The 24,747-nt window shown below is 38.9% G+C and overlaps 1 protein-coding gene across 2 annotated transcripts in view; it reads right to left on the bottom strand.

Annotated features, from left to right (window-relative positions):
- LOC125054296 (mediator of RNA polymerase II transcription subunit 13) overlaps positions 1 to 24,747 on the bottom strand; it is a 45,575-nt gene that overhangs the window by 2,138 nt on the left and 18,690 nt on the right. Inside the window, exons 3-26 of one of the 2 annotated variants that reach the window (XM_047656085.1) lie at positions 15,755 to 15,839; positions 14,193 to 14,276; positions 13,646 to 13,806; positions 13,234 to 13,367; positions 12,764 to 12,907; positions 11,682 to 11,770; positions 9,400 to 9,523; positions 9,081 to 9,188; positions 8,506 to 8,708; positions 7,763 to 7,922; positions 7,301 to 7,414; positions 6,637 to 6,834; positions 6,215 to 6,413; positions 5,418 to 5,680; positions 4,995 to 5,144; positions 4,450 to 4,649; positions 3,658 to 3,822; positions 3,114 to 3,545; positions 2,861 to 3,000; positions 2,456 to 2,736; positions 2,128 to 2,337; positions 1,360 to 1,586; positions 993 to 1,138; positions 8 to 791 (exon numbers count right to left, since the gene is read on the bottom strand). In XM_047656085.1, coding sequence (XP_047512041.1) covers positions 8 to 791; positions 993 to 1,138; positions 1,360 to 1,586; positions 2,128 to 2,337; positions 2,456 to 2,736; positions 2,861 to 3,000; positions 3,114 to 3,545; positions 3,658 to 3,822; positions 4,450 to 4,649; positions 4,995 to 5,144; positions 5,418 to 5,680; positions 6,215 to 6,413; positions 6,637 to 6,834; positions 7,301 to 7,414; positions 7,763 to 7,922; positions 8,506 to 8,708; positions 9,081 to 9,188; positions 9,400 to 9,523; positions 11,682 to 11,770; positions 12,764 to 12,907; positions 13,234 to 13,367; positions 13,646 to 13,806; positions 14,193 to 14,276; positions 15,755 to 15,839 — 4,801 coding nt within the window. Of the gene's footprint in view, positions 1 to 7; positions 792 to 992; positions 1,139 to 1,359; positions 1,587 to 2,127; positions 2,338 to 2,455; positions 2,737 to 2,860; positions 3,001 to 3,113; positions 3,546 to 3,657; positions 3,823 to 4,449; positions 4,650 to 4,994; positions 5,145 to 5,417; positions 5,681 to 6,214; positions 6,414 to 6,636; positions 6,835 to 7,291; positions 7,415 to 7,762; positions 7,923 to 8,505; positions 8,709 to 9,080; positions 9,189 to 9,399; positions 9,524 to 11,681; positions 11,771 to 12,763; positions 12,908 to 13,233; positions 13,368 to 13,645; positions 13,807 to 14,192; positions 14,277 to 15,754; positions 15,840 to 24,747 lie in introns of both variants that reach the window. The other variant, XM_047656084.1, reaches the window with a different exon arrangement.

Here is a 24,747-nt window from a genome sequence, read left to right as displayed (position 1 = left end):
TGGGTACCTGAGTACATCAGTGGTGGTGGTGGAATCGAGAGGATGCGCGTTGTGGTCGCGGCGCTGTGTGAAGGCGTAGTCATCGTTAGGCAAAAGGCTGCACTGTAGGTGCAGCGCGTTCTTGAGGAAGGCGGGGCAGGCGTCGCGCAGGTGTGCGCAGCCGGCCCACCACCAGGCAGGCATGGAACCGAGCGGAGCCGTCGACACCAGGTAGCCCAGCGCCAGCGGCTGTTGGAGCACCGTGCCCACTTGCTCGGGCTGCGGCTCGTGGTCGCGGGCGTAGGCTCCGACGGCCGCGGCGGCCGGCCCGCCGGGCGGGCTCCCCTCCCGGCTTCCCGGCTCGTCGTCTCGACGCGGGGAGCCCCCGCCCTGCCAGCATTGGAACATGTCGGTGATGAGCAGGTCCGCCATCTGATCCTCGCCGATGTCCTCGTCGACCATCTCGAGGCCGATGAGCAGCATGTCGTTCTCCTCGCCGTTGGCGGCGGGCTGTTCGTACGGCATCTGGTTGGACTGCGTGGTGGCCGACGTGGGGAAGACGAGAATGTGCGTGGCGGTGACGTCGCGTGGCGTGTGCAGGTGGGATTGGATGGAGGCCTTCGAAAAGCGTTCGTCGGGCGTGAAGCGGTCGGCCATGAGCCGCAGGCAGGGGTCGGGCTCGGTGGACACGAGACAGGCAGAGAGGATGCAGGGTGCCCCCGTGGGGTATAGGAGAGAGCAGCTTCCGCACATCTCGCGCAGCGTGGTCGACAGACGCGACAGATTCGGCCTGGACAGCAGCCAACTCCAACCTACAACACAAGTGATATCATTTTAAGATTGATTGTTTTTGTTTTTATTCATAAAAAAAATATTAATATTGACATTGGTTCCACTTCGATTGGTTTCTTATGGATAGTAAGATCCATAAAAAACCAACGAAGCACTTAAATTAGTAAATCTATAGATATTTATTCCATATTATATTAAGTATTTTACTAATAAGTACAAACCTTTGAGCTCGCCATGCCCTATCCGCCCAACTCGTCCCACTACCAGCCTCCACGGTTGAGCGGCCTGTGACATTACGCCCAGCGCGAAATCCATCAACTTCGTCAGCCCATGCCTTCGTGCAGGACCACCGCGTTTTCGGCGCGATCTAAATACAAATTTATTTCATTAAAGTTTCCGATTGGAAATCTCGGCCTTCCGTATATTACGTCAACACTACATATAATATATGGTTTGTATTTAAAAAAAAATACACATGTAAATTGCGATTAAAATAATTACTACTGGTGCGTAACTTCTTCCATTTATTACTTGGTTTGATAACAGTTGCTCCACAAATAATTGGCTTATCCATAGTTACTGATTTACCTGGCAGGTACATAGATATTAATAGCGGCGGTGTCGAGTAGCTCCCCGCGTGCATCAGTGGCAGAAGCTAACAACCAGCGCTGGTCGTGGGAGAGGCAGTAGGCCACGTAAAGTACGGCGCCATGTTCGCCCGCCTGTCCCCATGTCTCTGCCACTTCTTTGGGTGCGCGAGGTGGAGCCAGCACCCACGCCGGTGAAAAGAGACGGTACGGCGCGCGGTTTTTCTCCTGAAATGAAACATTTTATTGCTTATTATATTTTAAACTATTATATTGCGTGGCAAAACAATTTTTGTATTTGTATAACATCGTTATTTGTCTGTACGTAAAAAAAACTAAAGTGGAACAGAAAGTGGAGCAAGAAAGTGCGTAACTAGTGCCCAAGGTACAATAAAAGAAGAAGAGGAAGACAAATTAGAAGGTGGATAGACCAAATTAGGGAAACAGCGGGTGGTACATGGCAGAGAGTGGCACAGTACAGAGAGGAAAGACGGGATTCAGAGGAGGCATTTGCCAAAAAAGGGCACACGGATACCTAAAAGGAGATAGAAATATCAATGTGAAAATAAATAAAGATGTTCATCAAGATTTTTAACGCTGATTATATCAATGACTATGCAAGCTGTTAATACTCTATAAATTCGGTTGAATTAATGATGCAAAGATTTCTTTTTTTATTACATAATACTGTACATATGATGTAGAAACAGCAATCCTTTGAAACAAAAGTAAATTGCGTAGTATATTTTAAGTTAGCCGTTGTACTCACGTCTTTATTAGAAACGAAGAGATTAGCATCCGCAGCAGTGCCGAAGCCCGTGAGCGATTTTCCGTTGGGCGTGTGCGCTAGATTGCGGCGTGCGCTCGCGAATACGGTAAAGGCGAGTGCGCGAAGTTCTGCTACGAGACCCGGCTCACTCGCCGCCCCGCCACCGCCCGCCCCACACCACGTCTCGCATACACCCTCCAGGGATATGATCTGTAATAACACATTGCAGGTATAGCATATACATAGACAGAGTAGACAAGAGACCCGTAAATGTCAAGATTTAGGTCAACACGTAGAACTTATACTGTGCCTACTTTTTATTACATACCTTGATAAGAGGATTGTGGTGCTGAAGATGATGATGCGCCTGCGCAACAAGTCGTAATAGGGCGTGCAATGCTCGTGGGCGATGCGCATGTGCCGCAGGTGGCTCCACAACATAGAGCACGAGGGCTGGCGGACCACCCTCTTCTTCTTCCCAGGCGCTGCTCGCCGTGCCCAATCCGCCCGTTCCGCTATCTGTTTCCGGCTCAGTTCCACCCGCCCCGCCTGGAGTATCCGGTCTGTCAGGCGCAGTTGGCGGTCGCATTGCACCTGTACTATTTGGTGCTGAAATTTAAGAAGAAAATAAAAATTAATAATTTATTTTAGATTAATTCAATTAATGGTCGTATAATAAATAGAACATAAACTTACAAAAAATACAAAAAATAAATAACGAGGTGAGACTCACATTCGAACAACGTCTTATCGACGTTTAAAGCGGCTAGTTGCGGTACTAGGTTCGCCCGCAAGGTCTCTGCGTATGCGCGCACGTATTCACCCAAACGCCCCGGTGGTAACTCGCCCGTCCATTCCTCGCAATTTGTATCCCTGGAATATTTAATGATATATTAAATACGTTGTTTCAATATTCTCCATTACGACTTACTTTTCCGTCGTAATTTGTAAAACTTAAGATAAAATATTATAAAAGTGAAGTATACCTATCAATTTCAGCTGGTGCCGTCCTAACAATACCGTCCCTCGCTATCCTGGATATCGGTTGATGCCTTCCCAGCTTCGCCGCTTCATAGGACGCCGAGAGCTCTCTAAAGAACGTCCGCACCGGCTCAGTCATTGCGTCACCGTCTGCAGCGAGTACGACGTACGCGACATCCCGGCTATACGAATAAGGTTCTAAGGCCAACCGCTCCCAATGCCGAAGCGCGTAGGGAGATAGAGAAACCCAGTCCCGATCGTGGCCTACAAGTAGCGGAGGGACCGGTTGTGGCTCGCAGCGGTCTTCGTTGCCTCGGCCGGCTAAAAGGTGGAACTGTCGCCACGTGAGCGGCCCAGTCACCCCGTCCCACATACGAGCGCCCGCGCAACGCTTCTGTATCGCGTCTTGCAGTAATGGTCGGAGGCGGCGCATTAATCTGTAAATATAATTTATCTGTGTCACAGTTTGTGTATGTTTATAAAATTAAAAAAAATAGTAATCCGAGTGTAAAAAGAAGAATTTTCGTTATACATTCCAAAGTTTTATACCTCACAACATCCCTTGAAGACCGCGGCGCACGCGCACCAATGAAGGGCCATCGATGCACCGCCCCCATCGTGATTCCATTCTTGTTCTTAGTGGCCGTGATGGATAAAGCACCGCCAGCTGCCGCACGGAGCGCAGACATTGCTGCCGCACCGCCATCTGAGTATCTGTTACATTCGCGAATATTATTAGCCGGCCAAAATTTTCAATACAAAATAACTTATAACTATATTTAAAGCAAAAACTTTTTACTGCATTAAAGTTATGTATTATTATTAATTTACAATTATTTAACATAATTTTAAATTTATAATAATACATAACTTTAATCCGGTAAAAAGTTTTTCTTTAAATGTGTAAAGGTTATGTTAATCAAAGACAATATTATAACTATATATTATTTAGATATCCTGCTCAGCAATTTATGTAACAAAATGATGTTCATTAGGTTAGCATAATATTATTAGCCTTATATATAGTACAGGCTAGGTAATTCATATATAGTTGCTGTTTTTAGTAGAGGAAATGTTTCGTCATTATTCTGAAAAGATTGGAAACAATCAAAGAATTACATAGATTGAGTTGGTTTGTCATCACAAAAGTAAAAACAAAATTAAAATCTAGTGTCGATCTTTTATTGTTTGCCCCATAAATTTTGGGCGAACTTTATGTATGTACATTCCTTGCCTCCGACTATACTTCTAACATGATCTGTACCCAAATAGCCATCTAACAAATAGATTGCATAATTGCAATAAGTTTAACCGGTGCGTATGGGAAATGGTTATACGTACTCGAGCAGGTTGAGCCGCGTGTCGGTGTGGCTCGGGGCAAGGGCCGCGGCGGCCCTCCTCGCGGCGCGGGACAGCGCAGAGGCGGCGGAGGCAGCGGGTGCAGCGCACAGCGCCACCACCACGCTAGCCACTTCGCCTAACGCGTCTCCCGTACCGCGACGCCGCGGCTCTTCCGCTACGCCAGTTATCTCCAATTCGTCCTGTGTACATACATTATATTAATAAAATAATGATATTTACAGTAAAGAAAAATAAGGTATTAAATGAGCAGTAGAAAAGGTAAACTTATTTTTGGCAAACTGTAGTTTTAATAATACCTATAAAATATAAGCAATGTACATTTACGAAAGTCAATAAAAAATACGAAAAATGAAATATTTCTAAATTTACATTTAAATTAAAAGCATAGAACGGAAGAAAAGAACTTACAATAAACTTCATAATGTTTTTTTTTTAAGTTGACTTACGTGTAATAATAATAATAACTAATTATAAAGAGTTTTTATATTGACTTTATTTACTTTAATTATTGTAAAAGAACGTACCTCGTAAAAGAGTCCAGCGCGGTGTGCGAGTCGTCTATTAACGACAGCGCTAAAACCACACGAACATCGAGTTGGCTCTTCGTCTGCGCCTCCCCAATCCACGCCACACAAGTAAGTAGATGCATCCGCGCCTCGAATGTTTCCCACGCTCTATATAATTTATAAACATTACAGAAATTCAAGTATAATGTGTAATTAAAGCAAGAATTCCGTTGGATTAGTGGAATATAATATAGCTCTCAATTTTTATAACAACTTTTAATATCGAATAGATGTTCAAGATGACATTAATAAATTAAAATTTAATTTAACAATAATTTAATCGGTCTTGATATCTTACAACAGGTTTTATTCAAGACAAATCAATTACATATTATATTGCCTTATGGCTTAGCTGCGCATACGTTGTTATATAAAACTCACCCGTCCACTGGCGTTGCAGACACACAGTGTGCAACTGTCAAAGTTGTGATCTCTGAAGACATTGAGCACCGTGTCGGCGAGAAGTACGTTCAGAAGAAGGGGACAGGCGGGTGCAGGGGTGCGAGGTGAGGCGGGGGAGGGCGGTGGGGGTGCAGCTCGGCGAGGGGAGGCGAGGGCCCGAGATCGTCCCGTACTTGACGTCGTCGATAGAGCTCGCTTAACCCCACCGGTGGTGGTTGTGGTGTTGCTTGTACTTGTGGCGCCTGCAATTGTATTGTAATTACTAAAATTTCAACGAACATTGTTGTAAATACGGTTTTAAGTTTGTTCAGTTATTTAGTATAAAAAAAGTCTACTATCACAGAATTTACCCGTCGTATATTTATAATATTACTAGCAGACCGGCCAATCGTTGCTGTGGCTAAGGGTTTTGTTATATTACATAGTAGTAAACTATTCAAGGGAAACGGTAGGAGAACTTATGTGAAAGGTAGGTGACAGCTTATGTGAAACGTTGATAATTTTAACACAGCGCCATCTGTTAGAATTGTATCAAATAATAAACAAATATTTTGCAATAAATTAAAATTGCGACTATAAATTGAGATGTAAGCTATCCTATCTTTTAAGTTAGATCAAACTGCACACGGTGTGCAAATTTGATTGATATCGGTTCGGTAGTTTAGGAGTCCATTGAGGACAAACATTGTGACACGAGATTTATATATATTAAGATGTTAAAACCTCGAACATACACTAAAATACTTTTCTAACTTGAAAAAAGAAAAAAAATATACCTGCTTCCGTCGTTGCATGTGCATGCGACGCATCATGTTCTGTCGTGTTAGAGTCGTGCTGCCATCGCGGGCGGTACACGGCGTGAGGCGGCAATACAACGGGCGGTAACAGCTGACTGGGTAACGTACTCAAGGGGGCGTATTTGGATGACCCCACGTATTTGTATACGGTTGCTGGCTTGAATACATACGACCAATCCTGGAAAAAAAATATTTATACCTTCAATAAGAATTTATTTTAAAACCAACCTTGATGCAGATTTGTAGATATATTGTCAGCCAACATATTGTCAATGTGATAGCTTTGTTAAAAACGTATGAAACTATAACTTTTTGTAATCGGACACAAACTAATACAAATAATTAAAGTAGCTATATTTGGCATTTTTTTAATGCAATAATGATAAAGGAAGAATACATACTTCGATGGGGTCTCTAGGCGGACTTCCATGACGTGTGAGTGTTCCGGCAGTTATGGTGTCGTCAGCACAAAAACCGGGTGAGGACTGCGCGTGCGCCTCCATACTGGGCGGCGTCGGGAACATCTTACTTAGCTCTTCTGCACGTACGCAGCGCACTTCTGATGACTTATTCGAGTCCGGTGGCGTTTGCACTTGTAACTGACAATTATTGCAACATTAATATAGGCTTTAAATGTTTCGGGGAACATAGAATTAAGCAAAAAGCAAACTGTATTAGATTTTCCGCAGAAGTTAAAATATTTTAAAAAACACCCATTAATCAATAAAGCATTCTAGAAGAAATTTACATAGCATTAAAAGTTAATTTTTATTAATATAATTATGATTTATGAGTCGACAAAAATGTCACCATATTCTAGAGCTAGAAGACCGGCTCTAGGCCGATGAGTAGATGCTTCCAATGGTAAGTCATTCCACATGACAGCACCACAGAACAAATTCGCTCATAGCCCTTAGGGTTGATTGCAAATACCCGCAGAGAAAGAAAATAATTATGACTTATATACCTAAAACGATATATTTGAAACAAAGCAAAAAGCACATAACATGCAAACTATGGACAGTATAGGACATAGTAAACGAAAGGAACACTCACAAGTCTTACCGTCTCATCGCCGCTAGCGGCGTCGTCTGAGTTGTCAAAAATCTGTTCCAAATCTTTGTAAGTCGGACACAGACCGTCCAATCTAAATAGGTTTTTGTAGTCCTTTACATCCTCCTGAAATTTTAATTACAAAATTAATCAATTACACTTTCATAGCTTAGTTGATCATAAATATTATTTCAACTTGAGTGGCCACTACACTAAAACTTAAAAAAAATTTTTTTGTGTAAATAAGGACCTTAAATTTTAAAAATTATCAGTAGAATAGGTGAAGATAACACCATGATTAGACAATCAAAAATCGAAATAATTCACAAATTTGTTTATATTTTACCTATTTAGTATATTCATTTCATGGTGACATGGGTCATAAACAACGAAAACGGTCTACGAGTATACCGAGTTGATGAATAACGAGGATTTTATCAGGCACTTTCGCTTAAAAGGAACTAAAATAATTACCTGTTCGACTTTCTCCTGTTTGATATCAACTCTGTGTATGTAGTCCGGTGGGCGTGTGTACTCTTGTCCCGCGTACAAATCAACGCCGGTCGTACCCAGCACCAACTCCTCACGGAACTTGTTCTCGTCACTTTTGAACCGCTTCACTGGGTGCTCCAGCCTTTGTGAATTAATATAGATTAGGAAACGACATTGAGAAAACATTTCAAAGTAATTTTACAATTTGAAAGTTTACACAAATACACAAGCTTTCCGCCATGCCAATTGTGCAATTACTTCCAACAGAAACACCAACTCCACAGTCAACATAGCTAGGTTTACAATTGGATGTTAGTAAGCTAAAATGCCGGAATATTTGTAACCAAACATTGAACACATCCATTGTAAGCTCACACAATGTTGATGCGCATTTTGGACATAATACTTTTGCGAGATTGTAACTCCCATTGACTTACTTCTATTTCAATGTGACTATGTTTCTCGCTTCGCTTTGCCGTGTTTCGCTAAATATATATTTTTGTAATAGATTTATAGTCAACATAAAAACTAATCTAAAAATTCTCTAAATGTATATTAATATAAATTATGAAAATTAAAAAAAAAAACATACAGCAAATATTTTATTGCACATAGACACATACATATCTTTAACTATATATTTGTCTGTGCGATATTATTTTTATATTATTGATATTTTGTTTATGGTTTATGCATGTATTGTACATAAAAATTAAATGACTAACCAGGCGTGCACGGTGGTATAATCGTAGAGCATATGCAGCGAGTGTTCATCCTCTAGCGGGTCTAGCCGCTTCTCAGCAGCGGGTAGGAGCGGTCGCCGCGGCAAGGGCACCGAGGTTGTCCCAGTGCCCGCCCCCGCCCCCACCGCACTGGGCGACTGCCCGCCCGTTGTGCTTAACGTGCTGCCCGCCGGTGGTGAGTCGCCCTGAAAATAAATTAATAAGCGTATCTTAAAGTAATTCGACTTATATTCAGCGTTTATATAAAACAGTATAGATAACCAACTATTTATTTGGATTTAAACGTTGTTTTCAATATATCATAACCACTTTGTTTTTTTTTTACTTTAGTAAAATTGAGTGCAAAATTGGATTGATGAGTGTGTGTGTGAGTGTTGATGTTAAAAAAAACTATCTTCACCACAATATTGTTGATTACGATTACATAACTATTTACTTAAAACAGAAAGAAAAATAATTTCTTAAGTTAATACGTATTAAGATAATAAGTTAATAAATAATTAGAATAAAAAATATTTTTTTTACATTTATGTAATGCCTTGGCTAAAGATGTGTACCTGAGTAAACAGCTTATGATTATGATGAGAAGGCGGAGCGGGTGTGGGTGGAGCCAGCGGGTCTGGCGTTGGAGCTGGCGTATGCAGCGTCGTGGGTACGTTTGGACCCTGAAATACCCAATATATATTAATTTAATTTCCTATATTGCTAAGTAAAATATATCAATTATACTGATAATTTAGTTTAATATAACAACAAAGAATATTTCAATTGTTCATAAATAGTGTTCATTTTACGATAATTAATATTAAATAACACTTACATAAACTGATCGATTTCTTAAGTATATAATCACAAATACACAATACAAAAAATTACCTGATGCGAAGGTAAGGTGGTATGATGGGGAGAAGGCGCCGAGCCGGGAGCAGCGGGCGAAGCCCCACCGCAACTCGCCGGCGAACACGTCCCGCGACCATTAACGCCACTGCAGTTATTCGCTCTACAATATAACAAAAATTATGAAGATATATCTTTACTATCACGTGTTTATGAGATGTTATGATGAGCATCTTTACACTAACATGGGCGAACTTGATGAAGTGATGATTTATATCATTAAAACCGATGGAATATTTGTTAACCAAATTCCTTGAATGCAAACCTACTCGACGATCTTGAAAATGGTTTTACATCTGACTCAAAACAAATGAAAATAAACTGCATTATAATGGAATGACATTTAAGCGACTTAAATGTACCGAGATGAGGTAGATGTTATTATGTCCATCCATGAATCCCTTCAACGTTCATACGCCTCTTGTTCAACCAAATCAGTTATTTATGTTAAATTATAATTTTAACATAAAAAATATTAATTTACAAACAAAACATTTGTTTGAAAGGAAGCAACAAAGAGCCATTCGGATTAACATAAAATTACTTTAGATGCCGCAAAGTGCCAATATCCAAAAAGATTACAGTGATAACGAAGAATGCTATCAGCGAGCTTAAACAGATGATAATCGTTATCTTTCTCAAAGGTACTGGATAATTACAATTGTATATTATTATGATTTTTATTATACCAATAACACAAAACATGCAATTTATAAAGATTATTTGGTCATGCATAAAATGCGATATGTAAATATATTAAGGGGCATACGTCATGCATATATTATGGCATTGCATGTGAATGTTGTTTGCACTTACCTGATCTAGTACAAATTAGGTGCTTGTATTGTAAGTAATGATAAATCGTATAACAATAAATGAAGAACCTTACGTACTTATGAAAACGCTCCAGACCCACGAGATGCAAAGATCCCTCGAGATGAAATGAGAGTCCTTGTTACGACACGATCGAATCACAATATTAGAGCTTTTTAAACAAAAGTTTTTGAAGAGTATCAGTAAGAGTATTATAGAGTAATATTTGTTGATGCGATATATAGCGAAAGCATTGCGTCTCGTTCGTGCCGCACTACAAGTGATGGTTAAAGAAGTAACCTAACACCAATCACAACCGTCTATAGCTTTTCAACTTGTGGTTTTTCTAAGCTTTCACTTGCCCCAAATTTTGAGGAAAGTTCGCAGTACGCTTACTGCGCAATAAACGCCTCTCTAGACAACTTTTTGAGGATTTACTTAAATGCGGCGATTGTGATTGTGTTAATTAAGCCAAGTATTTTATTGACAGCTTATCTCGTCCTGTGTGTTGTGTGTGGTGTGCGTGTGTGGGGCGTGTACTCACTGCGGGACGGGCGCGTGATGCCTTGCGGCGCGAGGAGAGCGTGGCGAGCGGGGCGGGCGGGGCGGCGCGCGGCGGTGGAAGGGCGTCGGGCGCGGGGCTCGGCGCCGCCGCCACCTGCATCACACAACGCTAGTGCCGGCCTCCACTCCGGCCGCCCCACACGCAACCTTATCACACTTTGGCCTCCCTACTGCCGCCCGATTACAGCCCCACGGCACCGATTGGGCGGATACCGCAAGCGGTTCAAAAGCTAACGCCGACCCGACTACGGTTTACGTTGCATGCTAATTTTGTTTACTGTTGACACGGTCACATTGATAGCCATTAATCGGGTAAGAAATCAAACCCGTAAACACACCCTCAACACCCTCCCACCATAGTCGAGTAGAAAAGCGGAACTGTTGTAACTGTATTTTTTAAGCGAAAGACGTATCTACACGCAAAGTGTGACAAAAGCTTGCGCGCGCGTCGTTCTACTGTGAAGATATCGACGCACGTCCGTTAATCTCGAGTTAAAGAGTCAAACGTCAAGAGTTAACACAGTAATGCATCGATAGGTTCATGCAGTATCCCTCTAAGGCTTATACTACAGATATACTAGAACATTCACATACATAACATCTACCTATCTACAACTACACCCGGCAACGCTGCCAAACAGAGCTCGGAAGGCTAAAATGGCGGAGCTCATAGGCGTCATAAATATCATATTCTTTAATATATAAAATGCATTACACGCAATTTTCATACAACTACTATACTGCTCCTAACTACTGTATATAAGGATTGGAAGTGAACGATTTAATTGAATAAAATAGTTGACTTCCAAAGTAATAAAATAATAATAAAAATATGAATATAGCGATAATTGGGTAGCATAATTTTGTAAATATTTTGTACTCACTTTGCGCAGGCGCAACCAGTTTTGCGTGTTGGGTCTACGAAGTCGTCACTCGGGTCCCCGGATGTCTCGGCGAAGCTTAACTCAGGAGTCTGAAAAATCCAAAATTGGTTAAAAATTTATATGGTAGACTTAAAATATACGGCTATTATAATACGGGTATATTATATATATATAACAATGATGGGTGATAATATGAGGCTATTTATGATTAGGACCAATTGCGTTTGTCTAATTATTTAATTGTAGCACTGATAAATCAGTCGTAATATTATTGTTAAAGACCTTTGTTTATGCAAATTAAGACTTCAATTTGTAATTTTTGTAGAATCTTTGTTTACTGTAGGAAGTATACTCAAAACTTCAAATATCTTAATAAAAAGCTTTGTTTCCAACTTCCAAGTTAGTTAGTTCCAATTAACATATGTTGTATATCATTAGTTTTCGCTAGAATATCAATTACTTTATTTTTTGCAATACCATTTCCGCTGTATAATTCCATGACATTCTGTCTGTCACGCCTTAAGGCTATGTTAATTAATAAAGGCACAGTTCGTTATCAATTAAACAAAAGCATTATTAAACATATTATCACTGACATTGCGGCTACTACCTAATCACTGCTTGGGGTTGATTTTTGGCTCAGAGAGTGCTACTTTTAGTGTATTTGAGTGTGCTTATAACAACTTTACACTGTTAATCCATAATGAAATATTTTTATTTCGATCAAATTCATTAATTTCGTTTAAATTTACAACGAAATATATCAAATTGTAAACAATTTTTGTAAATTATTCATATGAACGCTGTTGTTTTACACTGTCGCTAATTGTTCGGAGAATTACCGTAACCCTATTTCGTGTTAATATCAACAATCACGAGTTCACCTTGTGATAATGCAACACGTTTTAATTCAGTAGTATTTTTTAAAATATGCAATCAATATGTATTTACTAATATTTAAAAATACATTAATTTGATTTAAATGCAACTAGTAGTTAAGAAAAGTTCTAGGTAAAATTAACCATTGAACCCTTTTTTATCTAAATTAAATATTTGTGTATGGTATGTTGTGTCACGTGTACCTGATGGGCTACAGGCGTTGTGAGAGAGCGGAGCGTGCGTGCAGCGAGCTCCGCTGCGGGTGGGGGAGTGCCCGGATGCGCCTCCATCTCCGTCACGAGCACGTACGGAACCGGGTAACGCATGCGCACGCCGCCACATTCCACCTGCGACCATTATAAAAATCTTTAAAGCACCAAATAAAACAAAATAAAATTAGAAAGAAAAACAATGTATTTGATTAAATTAATAAATTAAAAAAAGCTATCCAAAAAAGGTGACACCAAGAATCAGTTATAAAGATTTATGTCTAATATGACTGATTGACCTACATTTGGTTTTCTTTAGATTATTCCATCAGTTTGAGTGAGAAACCATAATGGTTGGTGTTAACGTGATTACAAATAATTTAGAACAAAAACAGTTGAATATCATATTTTAACGTGAAAAAAAATTAAGATTGTTGTACTGTAAAACTATAGCACCCTCTCACCTCTACAGCAGCAGTAGCTTGCTCCAAAGGATAGAGATGCCTCCAGGCGTCGAGCAAACGGGCAGTAGCGGGATCCGAGTCTGTCCACTCCCTGCCTGTCACGCGGCCTTCCAGTCCGAATGGCGCCAGGATAACTGCTTACATAGGTCGTATGATTATTCATAATATTCAAGAAATAACGGTTATAAATCCTGAGTCTATAACATGGGCAATGATTGCAAGATTGTTACAATTTTTTTTACTAATGATGTATTTACTAATAAGAATTGATATTTTTGGTTCGAATCAAAGCAAAGTCTTCTAGTTTAATCTGATTTTACGATATTCATATAGTACACACACTTAATAAAAAAAAACTAGCTAAGCAGAGATAGATAAACAGATACACAGGATTTACGTAAGAATAGCTCACCCTTGTTATCCTTTGGCGAATGAGCGGGCGGAGCGTGCAACCGCGCAAGCCTCTTAGCGGTGAGCGTACGAACTGGCGGATGCTGGCGGACATCAACTGACGCGCACACAGTACTCTCGCCGTGTAGGAAGAACGCGAATGAGAAAGACAGGTGCCACGGGCTGCGGGTCACGGTTTATAAAGTTAGCCGGATCGAAGGACCAATACTTGAACTTTTACTTCATTTAAAAGCGAAACAAGTAATAAAAAATCGCAAACGTACTATTTACTTCCAAATTTGCTTAGTGTGATTTACTAGTTAATAGATGATGAGACAGCATTAAAAAGGCCATACTGTTTGTATTAATTAAAGTGTGTGAAGAGGAACGAAGTTACACTCTTTACTTAACAAGTGCAACACAGAAATCTCCATGTTTCTTTAGGAAGTGTCACATTCGTGTATTTGAAAACAACCCATTAAAACAATTGCTTCAAATATAACTTCCATACTTTATTATAGTTAACAATTTAACTTATTTAGTTTCGATACTTTTTTGGATGGTAGTACCTTTTGCCAACGTCCTCTTCGTCCCCATCGTACGGTTGCACAAACCACTTTCCCAGCCTCACAAAGTCCCGCGATAGCAAACATCTGAAAAAATTAATAACAATATAAATGAGATTGTTATATTTACGAAAATCTTTACATACATGTTGAAATCGCTATCAATATTTTTATAAACAAACACGTACAATAGTGATAATCTTTACAATTGCAAAACCAGTGTCGATATACGTTTAAATACCTACTTGAGTAGATAATGATAATACGACTTAACCAATCAATGTCACCTATCGCCAGCTTCTATTATAAACTATGCGACACTCTGTACTTAATCTACGCGCAATAGGAGCTATATTTTTATGTAGATGTGTATGTTGCAACTTGTGATTACGCACCTTGATCGATATGCGGCCGTAGCAAAACTCTTTGTCTTCTACATCATTGAATAGTTCGCTCATGTATTGTCATATATTATACCTTACGTATAACTTCCCCAGCAGAACGATAAAACGAAACGTGATCATTAGCAATATTACTCATGATATCTGGCCATAAAAATCATAACATGTCGCGTTCGAGACATCTTTTAAACGGTAGCGATATCCAAGATTATAAAAAGATGTCTTGTTTCACCGACCCATTGAAGTGAGCGCGTGAGGTAATTACTGGGTATAAAATTATTAAGTGGGAAAAAGCGGAGTTTGCTTCCTTTAAAGCACACACTGTCGTCGCGATAAGTACGTCTCGACGCACGCATTGTTACTTTGACGTGCCGCAGCCGGGGTCAACGACTCGTCTGGATTTCGTTCATATCACGGATTCCACCGCGCACCGGCCCGGGATGTTCAAAACCGCTCCAACTACTTATAACGAGCCTTATTATCTTCGTTTACAAACAGGCTACAAACGGTGACCTTGAGGGGCAATAAAAACGTCCGCGCAGTTGCCGATTTTATTTCAAATCCAACGGACCACTCGCGTTAGATGGGCCATGTCGTAAACCTATCGGAGAGGTCATTAATCATAAGTATAGCAGCGAAAACTTTCGCTTTTGGTCTAATCTGTGGCTTAAAACGGCGTTTTGGCAAAAAAGCGTTTAGAACGTCTCGATGCAACGACCTTCGTAACAATGAGGCGGAGCGTTGCGCCCGCGCCGCCCCACGCCGCGCCAGGTGCATTCGCACGAAGCGTTACGTACGGACACAATGTATGATCATTATCGATTGCAATCTGAATTACATGAAGATTAACTAACCGATCTGCTGTTAAATTTCCATACAAACTATGTTAACAAGCTATTAATGGTCGTTTAAAAATATATGTTAATTGTATAAGCTATTATCGGTAACACAACATATCGCAAATATTGAAATACTCAGTAACGTACCACGCTGAGCTGCATTTGACCATTTCAAAAAGTTACAATTACAAGTATGTCACATGTATTAATACGGCTTTGACTTAAAATTAAAAACTCACGAACATCCGCTCGCTTGTTCACTATCGATTTCAGCGACACACAAGAGTTTTGTTTGATCGTGGATTTAAACAAGTTTCATAAGTACCTTTCAATGAGATTATGGAGAGCTTTGAATAGAAGAGAACGACACTCGTACGACAGTCCACTTTCCCAGGAGCCCTGGTCACCCTCTGAAACAAAATAAATAGTATATAAAATCTATATTCCAGTAACAATAAATTATTGTTAACATCAAGTAAAAGCTACGGCATTGACCCAGGCTAATCGCAAAACAAATGTTATCAGATAGCCATCACATATCAAATAATTGAATGATATAGGCGTTGATATGTATTATATATGCACACGTGTATTTTTTAGACACGCCACTAATTATATACTATAGATTAATGACAAACTTTAATCAATTAAAATACAATGAATGAAATTGACAATTATAGATTTCTTATATACTAAAAGTATTTACTATTATATCTACGTGTGCTATTTTTATGCGAGTCGCTGCTGTGGTTAGTTAACTATTATTTTTTGCTATTCGTGTCATTTGCGTATTGTCTATTGACTGCGAGTTTTCCATTCAAATAAATATGTGTATACCGTCATTAATTTGTCTATTATTGCAACCGCATATATGGCCGTATTGCAGTTGAGAAATGCATCACAGTGTTGTTGCATTCTTATTTGTGAGATAAACCGGCCTATCACCAACTATCACTGGCGTTACATGCGAAAACAAACGGGCCGTGCGCCGTTGCCGCGCTTAGATCTCCTCTCTCTCTCTAAGAGGCGGGGCGGGGGCGACCCCTGTGACGTCAGACGCCCGATCGCACGTGCTTGTGTTTGTCGCGCGACACACATGCGAACGTCAGCGCCCGCTACTTGCTCACTCCTAATTAATATCTAATTTTCAACCTTAGTTACCTTTTAATAAGGTGTTACGAATATGCAAATATTTTTATTACTAGTCCTTAAGAAATTGTTAAACATTATGCACAGAACGTTTAGATTTTATAAACAATACTCTTGTATGGATTTATTGGTTTTTATTATGGTTTTAACAATTAGTTTAAAGGGTTTATTATAGCTATTGTATGGTGATTAATGTTGGAAATAAGGCGTTACTTATAATGTAACACGTAATAGTATTTTTTGCGTGAACACATCTGGAGCAGTTCCAAGTTTCAAGCGCGCGCGCAGCCTTGACATTCGCTCGCTCCAGGTGTGCGCACTGCGCGCCATCTCTAGTCACTGAACTAGTTTTTCCAGTATCTATCTTGTATTAGTTGACACATTTCATGTTTTAATTGTCGGTCATTCAGTTAATTATTTTAAATTTTTAGTTTTACTAGTTTATTGAAGACTTATGTTATATTTATATATTAATATTAAAAATGCATACAACGTTAGAATTTAATAATTTTCTAATACTATTTGAATAATGCCGATAGACTTCATACAACAATCCGTGTTCTGATAAACTGGTATCGCTGTTACACGGTAGTTGTATAAAACACGTTTTAGTCATGAGGAATTTATCCTACATGAGTGTGCCGCTGCAATAATTACAGCATCGCCTATTCGGCCCCAATGGCTCCCAAGGCCATTAAAGCGAACGTTTCGAACTGTACCTACACCATCAGTTAGTCTTGGCCAGTCACGACTCTTGGTGCGATAAGAACAGTTCCAGTTACTATCGATCTACCGATTCTCAAAACAGGTCTTCTCAAACATACATTACAAACATTGACCTACATTTGGCTGCCTTAAAAATTATAGACCATCCCACTTGGGAGTTGAAGTCTAGTTCGGACCTCGTAATGTAAGCGCTTATATCGAATCAGAAATAATTGTTACTTTTTACATAAAATGCCTTAAAAATGTTTGTAACGTAAATAAAAGACAGTGATCAGTTGCATTGTAATGCAATTATAAGGATTGTCAAAGGTTCAAGGTCGAATAGTTGTGTTCTATCGGTGTTGTGGCGGTGGGAACCACCTAGCGGCGGGATCGATAGCGGGACAGATGCGCGCCGCCGCGCTGCTTGCTACAACCAACGAACAATTATCACCAGACACCAATACCCTAAATTAGGTTACAAAATGTCAATATTTAATGAAAAGGGAGACTATAGTAACACGGGACATTTAAAAATCTCCTTATTATATTGTTTGTGGCCAGAATACAATTAAATAGAAGAAAATATATCAAAAGATAAGCACAGTGTAAATGCTTAGAAAAGGGCATTAAATCGCATATATAAAAGACATTAAACCGTTGTTTTGAGAGAGAAAAAAATAATTAAAAAGGAAATTAGACAAAATATGTTAACTAAACGTAATTTTTTTTGCTATAAATGCCAAACAAAACCCATATTACATAATTTGACGGATATTAATTTTGTTTAAATATAATTTTACACTATTTAACGCTTTTAGCTGTGTGTTTGAATTGAAACATAGTTAAATATTACAATACTGTTTAAATAAAACCTAAGCCGAACTCGTTATTGTAAAACTGATATACATATTTATGTATAGGAAGTAAAAGTTAGATCGTGCATTCTACCAATACAAGTTGGATACATCAATTTGCGTCGCCAATATTCAGATCCGCCCACACTGCAGCACTCGGCAAAACTCCGTCAACCCACCCCAATCGCCCCCCTTATTCGATACCTGTTGAAGGCATCTTTTTGCTAAACGCAAAATCTAATAGAAAAAAATCTCTATTTATCGTAGAAGGAGGATCTTTTGAAATAAAACCATGCATGTGGTACTCTAAAATAGACCTACTTATTAACACCAAAATTTGTTTATTAGACAAACCCTACTTAGCTTATTATAACTATAACAATTGTTTTAAGATCAAAAGAATCGTGAAGATAGAGAAAACTAGTAAACAGCGCGTGACAGCTACTTGTATAAAGTTAGCCGCGGTGAGGCAACGTCGCTTACGGGCTCGCAATCCAAACGCGTTTTGTTTACCTCATGCCGCCTACCGGAGGCTTCCAAACATCAGCTTATCACGGCGAAACCGCTTAAACTGTGTACAATGGTTTCATTTATCACTGTACCTCAATACAGTATTTATTAAGTCATAAAATTTAAATGAACCCTTTTCATAAAATATTGAATATTTCATAACCTATTCATATACTACAATAATATCGAGGTATTACATGCCGTGGCGAGCGGGTGGTAATGCGATTCAAGATGGTATCGAGCGTGTAGAAATCTGTCAATTCGCGCGCGCCCTCCGCAGAGGGCCGGCCTCGTCCCTCCGGCGGCCCTATGCCCGTCTCGCTTGCACACGCCCACGTGCACGTGACGTCACGCTCGCGTCTTTCCGACGACGTCACGGACCGCCCGCGAACAACCCGATGCGGGCGAAATGCCCTACCCCGTTGATAACTTTCTTTACTTTTCTTATACGTCTTAATTACAAGAGTATTTGTGTCTGTAGCTAAACGACATCAAAGATTTTTGGACTATAGGAAAAAAATAAAAATAACTAAAGCTTACAGTACTAATATATTATCTGATAGTTATGGAGAGACTTACAAAGTTAACAGGTAATTGAACTGCAGAAACGGTAAAGGAAAGGTTGTAGTTGCGACACGTATGGTTTCGTGATGGAGGTTATGTCTCGGAGTGGGCAGGCGGCGAGGTCGAGCCATCTGCGCGGCCCGAGTCACGCAGCTGTTTACCGGCCCACCCTTCGCTTTGTTTCTACACCGCACCTAATCATTATGTGAACCTCATCAACCACCTTCCGATAAACTAGACTAAGCTGACTTTTCAAAGACTTTCTTTTTTCCTCAAGCTACATTATTATTTATTAGGCAAAGAATGGAATGAATTTCAAAATATTTGTTGATCAAGTTTACTTAATTACTTGGGTATATTTAAATTTGCACCAAATTACTTATTAATAATAGAGCCGCATAACAGAACAGTGTGAAATAGCCTATCAAGACAGTAACGGTACGGTGGTCGGTGGCGGTCGTCGGTAATGGTAACAGGATGTACCGCTATATCGTCATCGAATGTATTATACTAGCATAAGACATACATACTACATAGTTAAATTTGCCTAGCCTAGTCTTTTTTTATTCATTAATAATAATAATTTGACTATCTGCGGTTAGGTCATGTGATAAAAAAACACAAAAACCAAGTTTGTCAATTTTTTTTTTATTATGTCTTAACGTTATGTTATAAAATATTAAACAAGTACAAACAAACGCTAAAAGTAGGTATATAGATTTTGAATAGCATGGAGCGATCGATAACCAGTCGATCAGTGTTGCGCGTGCGCATCAATAAATAGCCCAATCGGGCGGGCGGCCGATACACGTCACCGTAAAGCTTTTATTAATAAAACACCGAACACAAACGCAGTTAACGTTCAACAACCTCGCGGAAGGGGATCGCTTACGACAACATTTGCATTACGATTACATAACATTCTATCTAAGTTTCATTGTTTAAGGAAACGTTTTTATATAAGAAACTTATATAAAAACCAATCCAACTTCAAAAGAAAACGAGTCGCAAACATAAACGAACTACAATCTTCAATTGTAGAAGATAAAAAGTTACCATCTGCGTCCACAGTAGCACCGTTAACTACAAGCCTGCGCCGACGCAGAGACCGACACCTTTCCCACGGTACGAGATCGTACTACAAAGTTTTAAGTAGGCTCTGTGAGTAAAATTAAATTTTATACAGTTTCACCTAATCTAACTGACGAAGAAGAACAACCCTCTTACTCGAATGCAAAACCAAATCACCTTTGAAAAAAAATATTACGTATTAAACACAATACAGTATAGTTTTACAGAGTTTACCACTTTAATAGGTTATAAATGTATATAATTTGGAAAATTGGAAAAATAATCATGTATAAACGAATGGTAAAGTTTAATACAATTCAACTTAATGCGATAACGTTGGGATTGGTATGCGTTCCTTACGCTTAGTCTCAAGTACATTCTCACAATAATAGCGCGGTTTGCGCGCGCGCATTCAACCCACACATTCTCAAGCCCTACCTTCTAATTAATAAGTTAACGGCTCCTCTCTACACTCTCTTAACGTTTTAACCCAAGCGAAACTATTGATTACAAATCATCGTATATTCTGTTATCACCACAAAAGCATTTTTAGTATTTAGACGCATTTACAAGCAACTTTAGTATCTACATATAAACTGTACATATTAATTTTAGAATAGGGCTGTTGTATATTAAAGTTATTAACGATAAGACTTGTTTAACACAAATATGTTTTAAATAATTGTGTGGGCATTTATCGTATTTTCAGTGACGACGTTCAACGGAAGACGTTATCTTTTCTCATACGGATTGTCTACGGTGAGATAATGTTTGTATTAGATAATAATATGGTCTATGTCAAACTAATAGGAATTTGCTCTTGTAAAGATATACCTATTTATATTTCATTCGTAACTAAAAAATAACATTTCGTTTGGTTGGACGTGAGATATTTAGGTAATCAAATTGTTGATGTCGATAAAACAGAAACAACTTTCAAACATTAACAAAATGCTGTATAAAGACAGTACGTTTAATTTAGGAGTGCAGAGACTGGAGAGGGCGTAACATGGATTGGTTGTGGAGTGAGCTGGGTGTGGGTCAACGACTGCGCAGCCTGGCAACCAATAGCTACCATTGAATATTTCAGTAGTCTAAAATTTGACACGGTATTACATTCGTAGGTATTAGTTACCAGATTTCACAACACCCAAAAGTGTCTGGTACCTAGACATTGTATTTCTTAACAATGCAAGGGAAGGGGAATGATACACCGTCGGAAAGGGGTTCTTTGTAGGAATTTGGGCGAATGATAGGCACATGCGCATAAACAATCTGGGAATTTAAATCATCAAGAATACTAAGAAATCGAAACGTTTAATTTGCAATCATATCTCAAATCAAAATGGCATCGTTTTATTTGAGCAAAACACCACAGGCGGTCATTATTTTATCTCGACCGTTGGTCGCGAGGTTCGTCACGGAATGTGAAGTTTCGGGGCCCCGAGGAAGTCAGCGAAGGGCATGTGTCTACAATCTACATAACGATTTCATATACAAGAGGACATGTGCAGTAAGGATCAGGTGTCGCACTGACCGCGGGCAAACCTGGCGAAACGGGTTATCAAACCAGTTGTTACCAACCTCTAGAGAACAGAAAGTAAAACCCACTGTTTCAAATACTTTTGTTAAACATTTTCAGCTGTCAGCGACGAATCAGTCAAATTGCGCAATATGGTGCAGATCTCCCACGAGCTAGAATCGCACATTAATCTTCTAATTAACTTATTATGACCGAGTTTCTCTGTCTAGACATATTCCGGTTTTGTTAATAATGCCACAAGGAATTTGTACTATAGTTAAAATTATTAGGAAGTATTAATTACTTTGGTTAATTTAAAATATATTTTAAGTATAATTAGTAAAATAGATACAATTCTTAAAACAATTAACTCAATACAGCACGTATCAAAAATGTGATAAAGGTTGAGATAACTGGAAAATTTCATTTCACGAGTGTGTCGTATCTCGTTTGATTAGAAACAGATAGTCACACGCTCGCGTGTTTGTTCCAAATGAATTCTAAATGTGACATTAGAAACTCGAAGAAAGGGAGTTGTGAAGCCGTACAGCCGTCGGGTGTCTTGCGAAGATTGTATTGTGATGCATGCAGGCGGGGACCGGGTACGGCGATGTGACCGGTATCGATCAGCGTGCGGCTGAGCGCCGTGTGCCAGCCACAGCGCCACTTATCGCCGTCTTCGCGCCACTTCGCACCTAATTTATCGCGATGTTTGTATAATGTATACAGCGGTTATGATGCCGCGTTATTTTTAAAGCATCCATATAATGCGGTGCGGTTTAAACGTTTATGAGCACCCATCGAATTTCGAGGTGGCTGTATTTACAGTATCGCTTGTCTTTTATTAGCTTTCAAAGGCTTTCAAAATTCTATTACTAATATCGTTTTTAATTAATGGTATACAGCTTTATGAAATTGTTCTGTAGACTTAAATAACTATTTAAGATTCCGATAACACCAGCGGTAGCGAATAATCCAAGTTTTACACAGTTCAGTTATTGATATTACAGCCACTTATAGCTAAGTTCATGAGATATAACTTTTATCCTCCAACTTTCTGACCGATATATTAACTCGTCGTTATCTAAAGTTTCTCGTACTTGAAGAATCATAACGTGAAGTAACTTTCGCTATGATTCATATTTCATCAGACTTACGCGTTTCACATTCTTTTTAGTAACAGACATGAACCTATTGCCGATAAAGATTTTATATCTGTTGAAAATGTCATACAATAAAATACTATTACAGAAGAATATTTGTTAAAGATGACCGATGCCTACTGCAATATGATTGTAATAGGAGCGTAGAAATGGCGAGGGCGCCAAACAGCCGGCATGCCGCATAATATCTCAATAATGACTTATCATGCTAGCTAGCCTACTAGCGCAAAGATGTTCTTCTTATTAATATTTAATTAGTAAGTATATTTAAGTAAATATCTCTTATCATAACTAACAATTAATAACTTGTGTTTTATAGTTAGTTAGTTGAAGATATTTAGTGAGAGTTAGAAAGTAATATATGTAAAAATGTATTGGAGTAATACCATCTGCCCGTTGTGTTCGATGGCAGGATCGCGGTATTAACTATGTTTATATGGAGAAATTCTTAAACCGAATAACATTATGACGAAGAATTATTGTAGGATGTAACAATTAATTAAATTAAGTACTAACAAAACAACCGTTCAAAGATGACCAAAACCCGTAAAATGCAATATTTTGAAGAAGCAAATAAAATTTATGATTATTATCGCAGCAAGTATTCTATAATGTAACTAATATGCAGTATACGCCATACATGGTCTAATATTTCATCCGAGTTATTCGCAAGACGCAGTGATAATAAGTAGAAAATTTTACTATAGCACTGTACTTTATATAAATTAGCTTCACAGGTAGGCGTAGATCATCAGTATCCATTAGGTCAAACTCACCCACACTCAAACAGATTGACTGACCCAAAGTGACCTTTAAACAAACACTTGGGACTCGATTAGAAAACCTTTTGCGGAATACCAGTTGATTTAACAAAGGGTATTGTTTTTAAGGTGAAAATTATGTCATCAAACAAATTACCTAAAAGCTTAATTGATGCGTTTAAAGTACAGCTTATCGACACACGGTGTGCATAATAAATAAATGCGGTAGAATAAAACGCGAACACGCCACCCCACAAACGATCCTCCCCCGACGCGCGCCGGTTACCAGGTGCCGAGATATGGGCGAACCCCTAATTGTTAAGCGGTCACAGAGAATTTAAAGGTTAAACGGATAGAAATTACGAATTGTAACACAATTTATAAAGTGAGAGGTTAACGATAGAGTCTTGCGTCTAAATAGTAAAAAGTACTTTTTGAAGACGGAATTAGGAAGGGAACAACTTCTGATTCTCTTAGAAATATTTTCGATTTTGATGCTGGTATTGGAAGTGAGAATAAAATCGTGCTTGATTCGTATCGATGAATTCTATTACAGTCATTTTATTGTATGACAAAGGTTAAACACTCTTCGGGGCGTTTGACATTTACCGCCCTCATCCCTTCTATTCCCTACGTCTATTGAATTTCCTATCATGTCCCAACATAACATCATGGATTATAATCCATCTAAACAATTTAATTTTCACTCAGATTCTATTAAGCTATATGCTTGCTATAAAAACATTTACAGGTATTATTGCATATTTATCAATTAAAATTAGTAATCTAAGATTCATCTGTTCCAAGCATAATCAATATGTACAACATTGATCATATAAATGATTCATTTACCACTTCATGAATTAATGAGTTAACGAGATACAACATAACATGATCCAAAGTACACTACCATTGTTAGAAATTCTCGCACATTCTAAGTTTTATATGTCGAATAACTTTACGCTTCCTGCTCTCTACACCATCTACTCGGGATGGCATAAACCGATTATCCCTTG

Source organism: Pieris napi, chromosome 12 (genome assembly GCF_905475465.1).
Source record: "Pieris napi chromosome 12, ilPieNapi1.2, whole genome shotgun sequence".
Taxonomy (NCBI): domain Eukaryota; kingdom Metazoa; phylum Arthropoda; class Insecta; order Lepidoptera; family Pieridae; genus Pieris; species Pieris napi.
This window is presented reverse-complemented; position numbering and strand designations above follow the sequence as displayed.